Here is a 16,578-nt window from a genome sequence, read left to right on the forward strand (position 1 = left end):
CATCCTGTATTATGTAATCCAATTACAAGCACCGAGACTGCAACCAAATGAACAGGAAAAACGGAGGAAAAATCAAAAGCTCATAACTTTCTTCCTGAGGCCACAGTGGGAAAATACTTTGCAAACAGTAGTAGTTACTGACGTGGAAGAAAATTCAAATTAGATAAGCAGCTGTTCCCAAAGTTGGTCCAGGAAAGAGATACGTTGTCACAGTAGCTGAAGTCAGAGCTGGCAATCATCAGCTGCTGTACAATCAACTCTAGAGAGGCAAACAAAGTCTTGGCTCAAGATGGAGAGAGAGCAGCACGAAACATGGAGACCTCTTTCCCAACCGCATTCCATTCTGTGGCACCCTACCTCACCTTTTCCTGAAAGTACAGAGGGTTCTCTGCTCTGCTAAGCATATAGGTTCAACCATCCATGAAGCTCCCAAATCATAACTGATGCCGAGTAGCAAGCTGAACTATTAGAGGACAACAATACTCCACTGTGAGTTTGATTTTCACTAGAAAATATGGAAATGAACACCCGCTTGGAAACAGTCTGTGTAATATGGGGAAGTTCTGAAAAGGTATGCAAGTTTACATGGGGAACTCTATGTTCCTGTCATGGAACTGCAATGGGCTTTGGTAAATAGAGCCCAACTCAATACAAACCATCTAAATCGCACGGTTCACACCCATGAAGAAGAGAAACAATATGTATTCTAAGTGGTAAAAGGACATCCATAACACAAGCCCCAAGCAGTAGGTAACCATCAACAACCACAACTCCCTAACAAAGAACAAACCTGACTTTTCCCTTCAACGTGATAATGAGGTGGTCAAACATATAGCATTGGAGGTCCACACAAACTTGAGAGAGATATAAAAAGCTTACACGACTTCCCAATGTCATCGCATTGACCACACACCCACACCACAACCATGCAATTCCAACAAACCTAACCTGCAAAATACATCAAGCCATGTTCCACCTACAAAGGATGTGACAGAAACTAGATGGAAACACATGAAAAAAAAGCAGAGCTTAAGGGAGGACTGAACGAAGGGAAAGAAGGTCAGAGAATCCCAATAATTCTCTTTGTGAGAGCAACTGGAGTACAATAAGTACAAAATAAAAGGAGCAGCAGACAATGAAAAGTTTGTTCCTGTTTTTTTTAAAGAGAAGTGGTGAAACCTGTGAGAGCGAGACGAAACGAGGCGTAGTGGGGAGGCTAGGTGGCAGGCAGGGGGAGAGAGTCCTGTAGCTGGAATCAGTCTGCAGTCCTTCTCTCTGGTCTGTGCTAAGTGAGAGTGATCAAGCTCTCCCAGATGTTAGCAGTTAGAAAAACTCTGCCTGTAAGAACTAGCCCACCCCCCATCAAGACCAGGGGGGGGGGGGTGATACTCCAGGAAACCAGAAAATGATACATTTGAGAAAAGATTTAACTCTTCACTGACTGAGTCTTTTTTTTAAACTTTAGTTTTCACTTCCCTTATTGATGTTGATCCCCAAATTTATGGGATTCCATTTTTATGAGAAAGAAAATTTTATTTTTTAAACTTTACTTCACCTTTATTTAACCAGGTAGGCCAGTTGAGAACAAGTTCTCATTTACAACAGCGACCTGGCCAAGACAAAGCAAAGCAGTGCGACAAAAAAAACAGAGTTGCAACTTTAGTTTTCACTGCAGGTGTAGAAGCCGGTGGCTTCCCTATTGATGTTGATCCCCAAATAAAGATGTTAAATATAAATGACCAGCATGGTCAAATTTTTTGAAACTGGAGCAGCCCCCCGACACATAAATCCAGCTAAATACAAACACAGCACTGAAGGTTCAGGGATTCCATTTTTATGAGAAAAGAAAATTTTATTTTTGCCATTTAAACTTTGCAGCTTCACCTTTAAAGTTTATAAGACTCCAGAGAGATTTATGTAATTCAGTCATTGGCAGCAAAGAACTGAAGTGATGGCTTTGGGGATGACCAGTGCAATTTACCTGCTGGAGCGCGTGCTACGGGTGGGTGTTGCTATGATGACCAGTGAGCTGAGATAAGGCGTGGCTTTACCTAACAAAGATTTATCGATGACCTGGAGCCAGTGGGTTTGGCGACGGATATGTAGTGAGGGCCAGCCAACAAGAGCATACAGGTCATAGAGGTGAGTAGTAAATGGAGCTTTGGTGACAAAACAGATGGCACTGTGATAAAACTACATCCAATTTGCTGAGTAGAGTGTTGGGGGCTATTTTGTAAATGACTTCGCCAAGTCAAGGATCGGTAAGATAGTCAGTTTAACGAGGGTATGTTTGGCAGCATGACTAAAGGAGGCTTTGTTGCGAAATAGGAAGCCAATTCTAGATTTAATTTTGGATTGGAGATGCTTAATGTGAGTCTGGAAGGAGCATTTACAGTCTGGTTGACAACCTAGGTATTTGTCCACATATTCTAGGTCAGAACCGTCCAGAGTAGTGATGCTAGTCGGGCGGGCAGGTGCAAGCAGCGATCGGTTGAAGAGCATGCATTTAGTTTTACTAGCATTTAAGAGCAGTTGGAGGCCATGGATGGGAGTGATGTATGGCATTTAAGCTCATTTGGAGGTTTGTTAGCACAGTGTCGAAAGAAGGGCCAGATTTACAGTCGTGGCCAAAAGTTGAGAATGACAAAAATATTAATTTTCACAAAGTCTGCTGCCTCAGTGTCTTTAGATATTTTTGTCAGATGTTACTATGGAATACCGAAGTATAATTACAAGCATTTCATAAGTGTCAAAGGCTTGTATTGACAATTACATGAAGTTGATGCAAAGAGTCAATATTTGCAATGTAGATCCTTCTTTTTCCAAGACCTCTGCAATCCGCCCTAGCATGCTGTCAATTAACTTCTGGGCCACATCCTGATTGATCTTGCATAATCAATGCTTGGAGTTTGTCAGAATATGTGGGTTTTGTTTGTCCACCTGCCTCATGAGGATTGACCACAAGTTCTCAATGGGATTAAGGTCTGGGGAGTTTCCTGGCTATGGACCCAATATATCAATGTTTTGTTCCCCGGGCCACTTAGTTATCACTTTTGCCTTATGGCAAGGTGCTCCATCATGCTGGAAAAGGCATTGTTCGTCACCAAACTGTTCCTGGGTGGTTGGGAGAAGTTGCTCTTGGAGGATGTGTTGGTACCATTCTTTGTTCATGGCTGTGTTCTTACGAAAAATTGTGAGTGAGCCCACTCCCTTGGCTGAGAAGCAACCCCACCCATGAATGGTCTCAGGATGCTTTACAGTTGGCATGACACAGGACTGATGCTAGTGCTCACCTTGTCTTCTCCGGACAAGCTTTTTTTTCTGGATGCCCCAAACAATTGGAAAGGGGATTCATCAGAGAAAATTACTTTACCCCAGTCCTCAGCAGTCCAAGCCCTGTACCTTTTGCAGAATATCACTCTGTCCCTGATTTTTTTCCGGGAGAGAAGTGGCTTCTTTGCTGCCCTTCTTGACACCAGGCCACTCTCCGAAAGTCTTCGCCTCACTGTGCATGCAGAAGTGTTTTAGGGAGCATTTTACAGTGATGAAGGGTGGTCGTTTGACTGCGGACCCATTACGCACGCAGGAAATGAGGCAGTGATCGCTGAGATCCTGGTTGAAGACAGCAGAGGTGTATTTAGAGGGCAAATTGGTCAGGATGATATCTAAGAGGGTGCCCATGGTTACGGATTTAGGGTTGTACATGGTAGGTTCCTTGATAATTTGTGTGAGATTGAGGGCATCTAGCTTAGATTGTAGGACGGCCTGGGTGTTAAGCATATCTCAGTTTAGGTCACCTAACAATACGAACTCTGAAGATATATGGGGTGCGATCAATTCACATATGGCGTCCAGGGCACAGCTGGGGGCTGAAGGGGGTCTATAACAAGCGGCAAAGGTGAGACTTGTTTCTGGAAAGGTGGATTTAAAAAAATAGAAGCTTGAATTGTTTGGGCACAGACTTGGATAGTATGACAGAAGTCTGCAGGATCTTTCTGCAGTAGATTGCAACTCCGCCCCCTTTGGCAGTTCTATCTTGTCGGAAAATGTTAGTTAGGGAGGGAAATTTCAGGATTTTTGGTGGCCTTCCTAAGCCAGGATTTAGATACGGCTAGGACATCCGAGTTGGCGGACTGTGCTAAAGTAGTGAATAAAACAAACTTAGGGAGGATGCTTCTGATGTTAACATGCATGAAACCAATGTTTTTACGGTTATAGAAGTCAACAAATAAGAGTGCCTGGGAAATGGGAGTGATGCTGGGGGCTGCAGGGCCTGGGTTAACCTCTACATCACCAGAGGAACAGAGGAGGAGTAGGATAAGAGTACGGCTAAAGGCTAAAAGAAAAAGGAGCAGGTTTCTGGGTGCGGAAGAATAGATTCAAGGCATAATGTACAGGCACGGGTATGGTAGGATGCAAGTACAGTGGAGGTAAGCCTGGGCATTGAGTGATGATGGGAGAGGTTTTGTCTCTGGAGGCACCACTTAAGCCAGGTGTGGTCACCGCATGTGTGGGGGTGGAACAAAGGGGCTAGCTAAGGCATATTGAGCAGGGCTGGAGGTTCTACAGTGAAATAAGACAAATCACTGACCAAAACAGCAATAGACAAGGCATATTGACATTAGGGAGAGGCAGAGAGGCAATTGTAGCCGAGTGATCATAGGGTCCAGTGAGTAGCTAGGCAAGCTGGAGGCACAGCGATTCAGACAGCTACCAGGCCAGGGCTAGCAGGCTCCAGGCTAACTGGTGCTTGCATCGGGACAGAGACGTTAGCCAGGAGTAGCCAGTCGGATAGCAGCTAGCTACCTGCGATGATCCAGAGTAAAGGTTCAGAGCTTGCAGTAGGAATCTGGAGATGTGGTAGAGAAAAATGCTCTGGGTTGATATCGCGCTGTACAGACTGGCAGGAATTGACCGGGCTGAGGCTGGCAGATGTCCGAGTTAACGGTGATGACTGACTACTAGCTAGTAGCTAGCTTGCTGGTTCCGGTTCTAAAGTATTTTTTTTTAAGCAAATCTATACCACATTCGGTGATGTCAGAGCCATACCCATGCACTGATGTTATGTTGCAGAACCTCATGCTGGCAGTGTTGAGATCTGTGATGCCAAATCACATCATGACATTCAAATTCCTGACAGTGTTGTACGAAACCAAACTCTTCACCTTTGTCCTCAATAAGACAGTGTAAACTACAACACATTATGTTGTTCTGTTTAACCTATGGAGCCATCTCGGTCAGTGACAGTCAGGTTCCTGCTAGAAGCGGCTAATTTCCGCCATTACTGCTACTGAACACACACACACTTACCTCCAGGTCAGAACCCAAACTGTGACTCAATATGACTGACTCAGCAGCAGGGAGGACCACATATTGAGAGTGCAGTAATCGACCATGATAGCTCTTAGGGAGTGGAACATTCATTCCCCTGTAAAACGAGCATTAACTTCTGCGTGTATTTTGCAGTTAGAAAACATAATGTCATTAAGAAGAAATAATAATACCTGTAATTACATACAGAACAATTACTGATAATGGTCACAGTTGAATGGGGGGGGGGGTGAGATTCCACATAGTCAACATAATATTAGGAAGACTACAGGAGGCTCCTAACAGTTTATTTGTGGACCACCATGCCATCTCATAGTCTCATGTTAAATTGTTTTAGTCCCATGTAATCTGTCAGTTCCAAATGTACAGGTAATCCTTCATTATGACATCACTGATGTTTTACCTGGAAAAACACAAGGACGGAACAATGTCTGAAAAGTTACAACTCCTGACCCCTATGCTCCTTACCGCAACACAGAGGACTGCCTTTCAGGTATCTCAGAAAGCAGAGACCTCTCTTCCTCCTTCCATGGAAAATTTACAGCCCACCCTTGACACCAGTGTTGCCTGCCTCTCGGTGCGCACACACACACACAAACAATTGTGCTGACTGGACCTGTTTAACTCAGCACAGACAGGAAGGAACAGCATGCACCACACAGTAAGTGCAGTGTGTGTGTGGCTCTGAATGGCTAAGAAAGGACCTTGTGTTTAAACAATGTTTGTCTTCAACTACTTGAGCCTCTCCACAATGTTGTGTCACGCAGGGCAACTCCTGTTACAATCTAGGTCCACATTAACTAGCATCTAGGTAACCAATGATCAGAATACATTCCTCATCTATCAGCCATTGGAAAATGGTAGTTACCTTGCACTCCTGCATGACATCGGCTGATCACTTATTCCCTGTTCCCTTGTCCACTTCTCCAGCACTGCCCAACAGATAAAGACAACTATCCCAAGAGGGAATTATTTTGGGATTAGTAGACTGAGTCAGGATTAGGGTCATGACTGCCAGCCCATCACAATAAGTGACCAGGCAGAGCTAGGCTTGGACTCCGTGTGTGTTCCTCAGCCGGGATGAGGATAATACTGTGTGTGTGTGGGAGGTCATTTTTGAAAAGGCCCACTAAAAAGGAGGCAGATATTTTACAATGTGAATGATAAAGTGCTTTATCCTATTTACTCACTGTCAAGCATAAGTAGCCTAAGCAGAGAAGAGAGCACAAAACCACTCTGGCATACACACTTGAGCATATAGTTCACTGGTGACAGAGTCAAAGAGACAGGTTCCTGACCAAGAGGACAACTCCACAAGTGTATCACTGAACTGGTGACTGTGTGTCTGATGTAATGACGTCACATCCTGTAATTCCATGAGTGGACCTCCTGTTGGGGATCTGAATGGAGATACTCACTGCTTTCTTCTTCTCTGCATTAGACTCCTCAGCCGCTCTCTGGTACCTGTGGGAGAGAGAATCAACATTGACCTCTGCTGATCAAGAGAAGAGGTGCACACAAAGTGGACCAAAGTGGACCAACATTGGCATTATACTGGGAATGGAAGTTTGCATTGGTGTTGAATCAATAATATCCTCAGAGGTTTTGCAGGTCTGAAGAGACAAGGTAGGTGAGCAAGAAATATAAAAAGGGTTTATTGAGGCTTCTAACATTTTTCTGACACAAATCCATTTTTTTCTGGATCTGCACACTGAAGGGTTAGGGACTAACGGTCTAGTGGCCGTCTAGACTGAGCTATATTCACCTCCCAATGACATAATGAAGGGTTAAGTTTCTCCTTTTCTTAACTCATACAGTTGTACTTTCAGTCTGCTGCCAATACGATGAATGGCGACAAACTGGAATATCAAGATTGTGGTGAGGTAACATCTACTTTGCATAGCAACAGAAGAAAAGGACGTGTAAATATTTTATTAGGATCCCCATTAGCTGTTGCCAAGGAAGCAGCTACTCTAAACATTGTGTGTTATACAAATGTACATTACAAACAATGTGTGGGTGTAGAGTGTGTGTTATAGAATGTGTGTGTGTGTAAGTAAGAGTGTGCGCGCACGTGTTTGTGTTTCTCTTCACAGTCCGCATTGTACCGTGAGGTGTTGTTTAATCTTTTATTTTTAATCAGATTTTACTACTAACTTGAGTTACCTGAAGTGGAAGAGAGTTCCATGTAGTCATGGCTCTATTTAGTGCAGTATGCATTTCCTAGCCTCTGTTCTGGACTTAGGGACTGAAGAGTCCTCTGGTGGTATGTCTTAAGAGGTATGTATGAATGTTTGAGTTGTGTGTTAACCAATTGAACAGACAGTTATGTACTTTTTACAGATCAACATCTCTCACAAAGACCAGTATTGATGCAGTCAATCACTCCTCTACTTTGAGCCAGGAGAGATTGATATGCATGTTGTTGATATTAGCCCCGTGTACATTTAAGGGCCAGACGTGCTGCTCTGTTCTGGGCCAATTGTAACTAGCCTATGTCCCTTATATACAGCGCCTTCAGAAAGTATTCATACCCCTTAACTTATTCCACAACCTGTTACAGCCCAAATTCAAAAAGGATTAAAATAGATTCTCACCCATCTACACACAGTACCCCATAATGACATCACAATACCCCATAATGACAAAGTGAAAATAGGTTTTTAGACAGGTTTGCCAATTTATTGAAAATGAAATACAGAAATAGTATTTACATAAGTATTCACACCCCTGAGTCAATACTTTGGAGAAGCACCTTTGGCGACAATTATATCTTCGAGTTGTCTTGGGTATGTCTGTATCAGCTTTGCTCATCTGGATTTTCTCCCATTCTTCATTGCAGATTTTCTCAAGCTTCGGCTGGGCCACACAAGGACTTTCACATTCTTGTTCTGAACCCATTCCAGCGTTGCTTTGGCTGTATGCTTGGGTTAATGTTCTGTTGGAACATAAATCTTCATCCCAGTCTAATTTGCACTCTGAAGCAGGTTCTCATTGAGGATTTGCCTGTATTTGGCTCCATTCATTGTTTCCTCTAGCCTTACCAGTCTCCCAGTACCTGGCTCTGAAAAGCATCCCTCATAGCATGGTGGTGGCAGCATCATGCTATTGGGGATGCTTTTCAGGGATGGTGTGAGATGGGTGATGAGCTGTGCCTGGTTTCTCCAGACATAGCGCTTTGCTTTCAGGCCAAATAGTAAAATGTTTGTCTCATCAGACCACAGAACCTCATCCCCATATTGTTATTTTTTTGCTCCTTTGCACCCCAGTATCTCTACTTGCACATTCATCACTCCTGTGTTTAATTGCTAAATTGTAATTACTATTTATTGCCTTACCTCCCTAATCTTACCTCATTTGCACACTCTGTATATAGATTTCTATTGTGTTATTGACTGTACGTTTGTTTATTCCATTTGTAACTCTGTGTTGTTGTTTGTATTGCACTGCTTTGCTTTATCTTGGCCAAGTCACAGTTGTAAATGAGAACTTGTTCTCAACTGGCCTACCTGGTTAAATAAAATGTAAAATAAAATGTTAAAAAACCTCTTGACTTATGCTCAGTCTTTCACGTGCCTTTTTGCAAACTCCAGGAGTAATGTCATGTGCCTTTTTCTGAGGAACGGTTTCGTCTGGCCACTCTCCCATAAAGCCAAGATTGGTGAAGTGCTACAGAGATTGTTGTCATTCTGGCAGGTTCTCCCATCTCAAGACAAATGTTATTTGTCACATACACATGGTTAGCAGATGTTAATGCGAGTGTAGCGAAATGCTTGTGCTTCTAGTTCCGACAATGCAGTAATATTCAACGAGTAATCTAACCTAACAATTTCACAACAACTACCTTATACACACACAAGTGTAAAGGAATGAATAAGAATATGTACATAAACAAATATATGAATGAGTGATGGTATAGAACAGCATAGGCAAGATGCAGTAGATTGTATAGAGTACAGTATATACATATGAGATGAGTAATGTAGGGTATGTAAACATTATATGAAGTGGCATTGTTTTAAGTGGCTAGTGATACATTTATTACATCAATTTTTCCATTATTAAAGTGGCTGGAGTTGAGTCAGTAGCAACTCAATGTTAGTCACGTGTTCTCCCGCACAGTCTGTGGCCGCTTCTCTTGATTCCCCTCTACAGACTAGAGGATTTCTGTTATTCTGGTCTCTGTTTCTGTTAAGTCGGGGTGGTGACAGATACATTTATTACATCAATTTTTCCATTATTAAAGTGGCTGGAGTTGAGTCAGTAGCAACTCATCTCTCCCAAGTGGTCATTCTCCTCATCTTCCCAAGTGGTCTCCCCTTACCCATCTGTCTATCGCCTCCTTTGAATTCCATGCTGTCACAGTTACTAGCCCTTTCAAGCTTAACATCCTTATCATTTATCGCCCTCCAGGTTCCCTCGGAGAGTTCATCAATGAGCTTGATGCCTTGATAAGCTCCTTTCCTGAGGACGGCTCACCTCTCACAGTTCTGGGCGACTTTAACCTCCCCACGTCTACCTTTGACTCTTTCCTCTCTGCCTCCTTCTTTCCACTCCTCTCCTCTTTTGACCTCACCCTCTCACCTTCCCCCCTACTCACAAGGCAGGCAATACGCTCGACCTCATCTTTACTAGATGCTGTTCTTCCACTAACCTCATTGCAACTCCTCCAAGTCTCCGACCACTGCCTTGTATCCTTTTCCCTCTCGCTCTCATCCAACACCTCCCACACTGCCCCTACTCGGATGGTATCGCGCCGTCCCAACCTTCGCTCTCTCTCCCCCGCTACTCTCTCCTCTTCCATCCTATCATCTCTTCCCTCCGCTCAAACCTTCTCCCACCTATCTCCTGATTCTGCCTCCTCAACCCTCCTCTCCTCCCTCTCTGCATCCCTTGACTCTCTATGTCCCCTATCCTCCAGGCCGGCTCGGTCCTCCCCTCCCGCTCCGTGGCTCGATGACTCATTGCGAGCTCACAGAACAGGGCTCCGGGCAGCCGAGCGGAAATGGAGGAAAACTCGCCTCCCTGCGGACCTGGCATCCTTTCACTCCCTCCTCTCTACATTTTCCTCCTCTGTCTCTGCTGCTAAAGCCACTTTCTACCACGCTAAATTCCAAGCATCTGCCTCTAACCCTAGGAAGCTCTTTGCCACCTTCTCCTCCCTCCTGAATCCTCCGCCCCCTCCCCCCTCCTCCCTCTCTGCAGATGACTTCGTCAACCATTTTGAAAAGAAGGTCGACGACATCCGATCCTCGTTTGCTAAGTCAAACGACACCGCTGGTTCTGCTCACACTGCCCTACCCTGTGCTCTGACCTCTTTCTCCCCTCTCTCTCCAGATGAAATCTCGCGTCTTGTGACGGCCGGCCGCCCAACAACCTGCCCGCTTGACCCTATCCCCTCCTCTCTTCTCCAGACCATTTCCGGAGACCTTCTCCCTTACCTCACCTCGCTCATCAACTCATCCCTGACCGTTGGCTACGTCCCTTCCGTCTTCAAGAGAGCGAGAGTTGCACCCCTTCTGAAAAAACCTACACTCGATCCCTCCGATGTCAACAATTACAGACCAGTATCCCTTCTTTCTTTTCTCTCCAAAACTCTTGAACGTGCCGTCCTTGGCCAGCTCTCCCGCTATCTCTCTCTGAATGACCTTCTTGATCCAAATCAGTCAGGTTTCAAGACTAGTCATTCAACTGAGACTGCTCTCCTCTGTATCACGGAGGCGCTCCGCACTGCTAAAGCTAACTCTCTCTCCTCTGCTCTCATCCTTCTAGATCTATCGGCTGCCTTCGATACTGTGAACCATCAGATCCTCCTCTCCACCCTCTCCGAGTTGGGCATCTCCGGCGCGGCCCACGCTTGGATTGCGTGCTACCTGACAGGTCGCTCCTACCAGGTGGCGTGGCGAGAATCTGTCTCCTCACCACGCGCTCTCACCACTGGTGTCCCCCAGGGCTCTGTTCTTGGCCCTCTCCTATTCTCGCTATACACCAAGTCACTTGGCTCTGTCATAACCTCACATGGTCTCTCTTATCATTGCTATGCAGACGACACACAATTAATCTTCTCCTTTCCCCCTTCTGATGACCAGGTGGCGAATCGCATCTCTGCATGTCTGGCAGACATATCAGTGTGGATGACGGATCACCACCTCAAGCTGAACCTCGGCAAGACGGAGCTGCTCTTCCTCCCGGGAAGGACTGCCCGTTCCATGATCTCGCCATCACGGTTGACAACTCCATTGTGTCCTCCTCCCAGAGCGCCAAGAACCTTGGCGTGATCCTGGACAACACCCTGTCGTTCTCAACTAACATCAAGGCGGTGGCCCGTTCCTGTAGGTTCATGCTCTACAACATCCGCAGAGTACGACCCTGCCTCACACAGGAAGCGGCGCAGGTCCTAATCCAGGCACTTGTCATCTCCCGTCTGGATTACTGCAACTCGCTGTTGGCTGGGCTCCCTGCCTGTGCCATTAAACCCCTTCAACTCATCCAGAACGCCGCAGCCCGTCTGGTGTTCAACCTTCCCAAGTTCTCTCACGTCACCCCGCTCCTCCGTTCTCTCCACTGGCTTCCAGTTGAAGCTCGCATCCGCTACAAGACCATGGTGCTTGCCTACGGAGCTGTGAGGGGAACGGCACCTCAGTACCTCCAGGCTCTGATCAGGCCCTACACCCAAACAAGGGCACTGCGTTCATCCACCTCTGGCCTGCTCGCCTCCCTACCACTGAGGAAGTACAGCTCCCGCTCAGCCCAGTCAAAACTGTTCGCTGCCCTGGCCCCCCAATGGTGGAACAAACTCCCTCACGACGCCAGGACAGCGGAGTCAATCACCACCTTCCGGAGACACCTGAAACCCCACCTCTTTAAGGAATACCTAGGATAGGTTAAGTAATCCCTCTCACCCCACCCCCCTAAGTTTTAGATGCACTATTGTTAAGTGACTGTCCCACTGGATGTCATAAGGTGAATGCACCAATTTGTAAGTCGCTCTGGATAAGAGCGTCTGCTAAATGACTTAAATGTAAATGTAAAATGTAGTCTGATGGCCTTGAGATAAGCTGTTTTTCAGTCTCTCGGCCCCTGCTTTGATGCACCTGTACTGACCTCGCCTTCTGGATGATAGCGGGGTGAACAGGCAGTGGCTCGGTGTCTGTGTGGTTGGACCATTTCAGTTTTTCCGTGATGTGTACGCCGAAGAACTTAAAACTTTCTACCCTCTCCACTACTGTCCCATCAATGTAGATAGGGGGCTGCTCCCTCTGCTGTTTCCTGAAGTCCATGATCATCTCCTTTGTTTTGTTGACGTTGAGTGTGAGGTTATTTTCCTGACACCACACTCCGAGGGCCCTGCCCTCCTCCCTGTAGGCAGTCTCGTCGTTGTTGGTAATCAAGCCTACCACTGTAGTGTCATCTGCAAACTTGATGATTGAGCGGGGTGGAGATGTTACCTAACCTCACCACTTGGGGGGCGGCCCGTCAGGAAGTCCAGGACCCAGTTGCACAGGGCGGGATCGAGACCCAGGGTCTCGAGCTTGATGATGAGTTTGGAGGGTAGGTAACATTCTCACAAAGGTATTCCTCTCTTCCAGATGGGTTAGGGCAGTGTGCAGTGTGATTGTGTTGTCTGTGGACCTATTTGGGCGGTAAGCAAATTCGAGTGGGTCTAAGATGTCAGGTAGTGTGGAGGTGATATGGTCCTTGACTAGTCTCTCAAAGCACTTCATGTTGACCGAAGTGAGTGCTACGGGGGGCGGTAGTCATGTAGCTCAGTTACCTTAGCTTTCTTGAGAACAGGAACAATGGTGGCCCTCTTGAAGCATGTGGGGACAGCAGACTGGGATAATAATTGATTGAATATGTCCGTAAACACACCAGCCAGCTGGTCTGCGCATGCTCTGAGGGCGCGGCTGGGGATGCCGTCTGGGCCTGCAGCCTTGCGAGGGTTGACACGTTTAAATGTTTTGGTGGCGGCCCGCAGGTTTTGGTAGCGGGCCGTGTCAGTGGCACTGTATTGTCCTCAAAGCGAGCAAAGAAGTTCTTTAGTTCTGTCAGAGTGGTCATTGGGTTCTTGGTCATCTCCCTGACCAAGGTCCTTCTTGCACAGTTGTTCAGTTTGTTCGGACGGCCAGCTCTAGGCAGAGTCTGGGTAGTTCCACATTTTTTCCATTTCCCAATGATGGAGACCACTGTGCTCTTGGAAACGTTCAGTACCGTCCAAAATTTGGACACACCTACTCATTCATGGGTTTTTCTTTATTTGTAGTTTTTTCTACATTGTAGACAAATAGTAAAGACATCAAAACGATGAAATAACACATATAGAATCATGTAGTAACCAAAGAAGATTCTTCAAAGTACCACCCTTTGCCTTGATGACAGCTTTGCACTCTTAGTATTCTCTCAACCAGCTTCACCTGGAATGCTGCTGCTAATCTCTGTTTATCATATATGCATAGTCACTTAAACTATACATTCAAGTACATACTACCTCAATTGTGCCGACCAACCAGTGCTCCCGCACATTGGCTAACCGGGCTATCTGCATTATGTCCCACCCACCAATCCCTCTTTTCCATTACTGCTACTCTCCGTTCATCATATATGCATAGTCACTTTAACCATATCTACATGTACATACTACCTCAAAATCAGCCTGACTAACCGGTGTCTGTATGTAGCCTCGCTACTGAATAAAGCCTGTCTTTTTATCTACCAATTGTTAACCTAATACCTTTTCTGCACTATTGGTTAGAGCCTGTAAGTAAGCATTTCACTGTAAGGTCTACAATACCTGTTGTACTCAGGGCATGTGACAAATAAACTTTGATTTGATTTTAATTAACAGTTGTGCCTTGTTAAATATTCATTTGTGGAATTTCTTTCCTTCTAATGCGTTTGAGACAATCAGTTTTCTTGTGACGAGGTAGGGTTGGTATACAGAAGATAGCCCTATTTGGTAAAAGAGCAAAGCTGTGTTCGAATACTCATGCTAACTGCACTAACTGTACTATTTGTGATGTTAATTGAGTATATAGTTTGCTTATTGGTCATGGTATGGATATAGTTAGTATGCCAGAATTTCCCAGATGTCGTACTAAATTCGGCAAAATATGAAGTATACGCACAGGACACTTTCCGTACTTTAGGGCCCATAATACAATTCTTCAGGAAATGGGTGTGGCTTCACATTGTTTTCAGATTTGAAGAAATTATACAGCCGAAGCACAATGAGAGCAGATACAAATTCATTGTTTTAACTAATTATGACAAATGTTAAGAAAATGTTCAATGTAATAAAGAAATTACTTTTCAAATAAGTTACCTTACACGTTATGTTGCCTGACAATTTGTTAGCTACGCTGTCCTTACAAACCACATAGCATATTATTACAGCAGTATGTACATGTGTCAGCTCCATAACTTAATTGGCTACTTGTACTTCAGACTTGCCAGTATATTAACTATAGGCTAACTAACTACCCAACATTTATTGACTTGATTATTTCCATCAATCTTAGCTAAATCGTATAGTCGTAGTACGTTCTCATTCAGGTGCTTTCTTAAATTCGCTCTGGCTATCGACTCCGATTTCAGAGCACCCTGGTCTGAGTGTACCAGAGCGCAGAATAATGAATTTTCAAGTGCTCAACACCCGTTGAATATGGCCGGTGTCAGTAAACGTCGGCAAAAAAGCATAATTAAATTGTTGGCAGCAGCACAGTTAGTCACCAATGCTCTGGATAACATGAAAACTGCCTAACCAGCTCTGCTAGGGTAAGTACATGATCAGAGTAGTCTCATGTGTCTGGAAGTAGCTAGCAAGCTAGCCAACGTTAGCTTGGGTCCTTGACTGCTGTTGTAAGGTCAGAATGCTCATCCAGTGTGCACTCCGATAGCGAAACACTCTGAATTTACAAAACGGACAATCTGACAACGCTCTGAATTTATGAGTGCACTCTGGCACTCCAGATTGAATTTAAGAACACACCCAAAGTCATAAAATTTGTCACGCAAACTAGCTAGCAAGAGGTTGCACAGCAACAACTTCCGGTAGGCAGGTGAAGAGCTAGTACGCTCAACTGATAGGATCCCATTAATTTACAGTATACTAAAATAAACTAATAGTATATACTCATTAAATATGTAGTATAGAGTATGTTAGTATTGGTATTCGAATACAGCTCAAGTCAATATTATGGCAAGAACAGCTCAAATAAGCAAAGAGAAACGACAATCCATCAGTACCTTAAGACATGAAGGTCAGTCAATCTGATAAAACTGGCTCTCATGAGGAACACCACAGGTCAGGAAGAACCAGAGTTACCTCTACTGCAGAGGATAAGTTCATTAGAGTTACCAGCCTCAGATTGCAGCCCAAATAAATGCTTCAGAGTTCAAGTAACATACACATCTCAACATCAACTGTTCTGTGTGAATCATGCCTTCATGGTCAAATTGCTGCAAAGAAACCACTACTAAAAGGACACCAATAAGAAGAGACTTGCTTGGGCCAAGAAACACGAGCAAAGGACATTAGACCGGTGGGAGTGGAAATCTGTCCTTTGGTCCGATTAATCCAAATGAGATTTTTGGTTCCAACCGCCGTGTCTTTGTGAGACGCAGAGTAGGTGAACGGATGATCTCCGCATGTGTGGTTCCCACCATGAAGCATGGAGGTGGTGGTGTTCTGGTGTGGGGGTGCTTTGCTGGTGACACTGTCCGTTTTTTTATTTAGAATTCAAGGCACACTTAACCAGCATGGCTACCACAGCATTCAGCAGTGATACACCATCCGATCTGGTTTGCGCTTAGTGGGACTATAATTTGTTTTTCAACAGGACAATGACCCAAAATACACCTCCAGGCTGTGTAAAGGCTATTTGACCAAGAAGGAGAGTGATGGAGTGCTGCATCAGATGACCTGGCCTCCACAAATCACCCAACCTCAACCCAATTGAGATGGTTTGGGGTGAGTTGGACCGCAGAGTGAAGGAAAAGCAGCCAACAAGTGCTCAGCATATGTGGGAACTCCTTCAAGACTGTTGAAAAAGCATTCCAGGTGACTACCTCATGAAACTGGTTGAGAGAATACCAAGAGTGTACAAAGCTGTCATCAAGGCAAAGAGTGGCTACTTTGAGGAATCAAAAATATTGAACTGTTTTGGTCAGTACATGACTCCATGTGTTATTTCACAGTTGGGGACTTTAAAAATGTCTTTGGGGGGTATTTTTCTTAAAACTGCATTG

The 16,578-nt window shown here is 45.0% G+C and overlaps 1 protein-coding gene across 5 annotated transcripts in view; it reads right to left on the bottom strand.

Moving 5' to 3' along the window:
• LOC124031208 (LIM domain and actin-binding protein 1-like) overlaps positions 1–16,578 on the bottom strand; it is a 39,743-nt gene that overhangs the window by 13,450 nt on the left and 9,715 nt on the right. For 3 of the 5 annotated variants that reach the window (XM_046342175.1, XM_046342176.1, XM_046342174.1), the window contains exon 3: positions 6,750–6,795. In XM_046342175.1, the coding sequence (XP_046198131.1) occupies positions 6,750–6,795 (46 nt within the window). Of the gene's footprint in view, positions 1–362; positions 833–6,199; positions 6,273–6,749; positions 6,796–16,578 lie in introns of those variants that run through there. The other 2 variants (XM_046342178.1, XM_046342177.1) reach the window with 2 other exon arrangements.

Source organism: Oncorhynchus gorbuscha, linkage group LG03, assembly GCF_021184085.1.
Source record: "Oncorhynchus gorbuscha isolate QuinsamMale2020 ecotype Even-year linkage group LG03, OgorEven_v1.0, whole genome shotgun sequence".
Taxonomy (NCBI): Eukaryota; Metazoa; Chordata; class Actinopteri; order Salmoniformes; family Salmonidae; genus Oncorhynchus; species Oncorhynchus gorbuscha.